A 669-nucleotide genomic window follows, 5' to 3' on the forward strand; every position below is an offset into this window, starting at 1 on the left:
TATACACACTAGCAAGCCTTCTTAGCCTTTCTTCTATGGTCCTGCCCTCAAACTCTAACCTGATACATCACCTGCAGATATGTGAAGAAGGAGACGCGAGAGTTCTTTGGACTGGACGAGGCCTGTGAGGAGGGCCAGCGACTGCGATGGCAGGAAAAGCGCAAGCGCCTGGCAAGTCGCAAGTATGGCCAGCTCAAGGACCACAGCAACACTACCCACCACACACTGTCTTTCACCAGTGACTTCCACGCCTTACCAGAGGTGAGAGTGATGGAAGAAGAGGGAGTTAGATTGGGGCGGGGGGCATGGGAGGGAGGGAGGAAGAGGGAAAAAGAGGGTGATGAAGATGGAAGGTGAGAGAGGAAGGTGGGAGATAGGAGGTAGGGGAAGATGGGAGATGTAAGAAAGAGAGACGGAGAGAAAGGTGGTCAGAGGCAGGAAAGGAAGGTGAGAGGGAAAGAAGGGAAATGGGAGGGAGAGGAGGATGATAGGAGAAAGGAAAGGAAAGAAGGGAGGAGAAAATAGGAGGTGGGGAAGATGGGCAGAGTATTGTCTACTTATAAAGCAAAAATAAAATTTTCTAGAAAAGTACTGTCAGGATATAAGGGTAAAACAGATTCATAATTTGAATGGTACTCAGAGTTATACAAGCTACTTATGCATAGAAGC

The 669-nt window shown here is 48.6% G+C and overlaps 1 protein-coding gene across 1 annotated transcript in view; it reads left to right on the forward strand.

Annotated features, from left to right (window-relative positions):
- LOC119591566 (inactive rhomboid protein 1-like) overlaps nucleotides 1–669 on the forward strand; it is a gene marked incomplete at its 5' end in the record, with an annotated part of 17044 nt that overhangs the window by 2218 nt on the left and 14157 nt on the right. Inside the window, 1 exon segment of the mRNA XM_037940327.1 lies at nucleotides 78–261. Coding sequence (XP_037796255.1) covers nucleotides 78–261 — 184 coding nt within the window.

The sequence above is a fragment of the Penaeus monodon genome, chromosome 28 (assembly GCF_015228065.2).
Source record: "Penaeus monodon isolate SGIC_2016 chromosome 28, NSTDA_Pmon_1, whole genome shotgun sequence".
NCBI lineage: Eukaryota > Metazoa > Arthropoda > Malacostraca > Decapoda > Penaeidae > Penaeus > Penaeus monodon.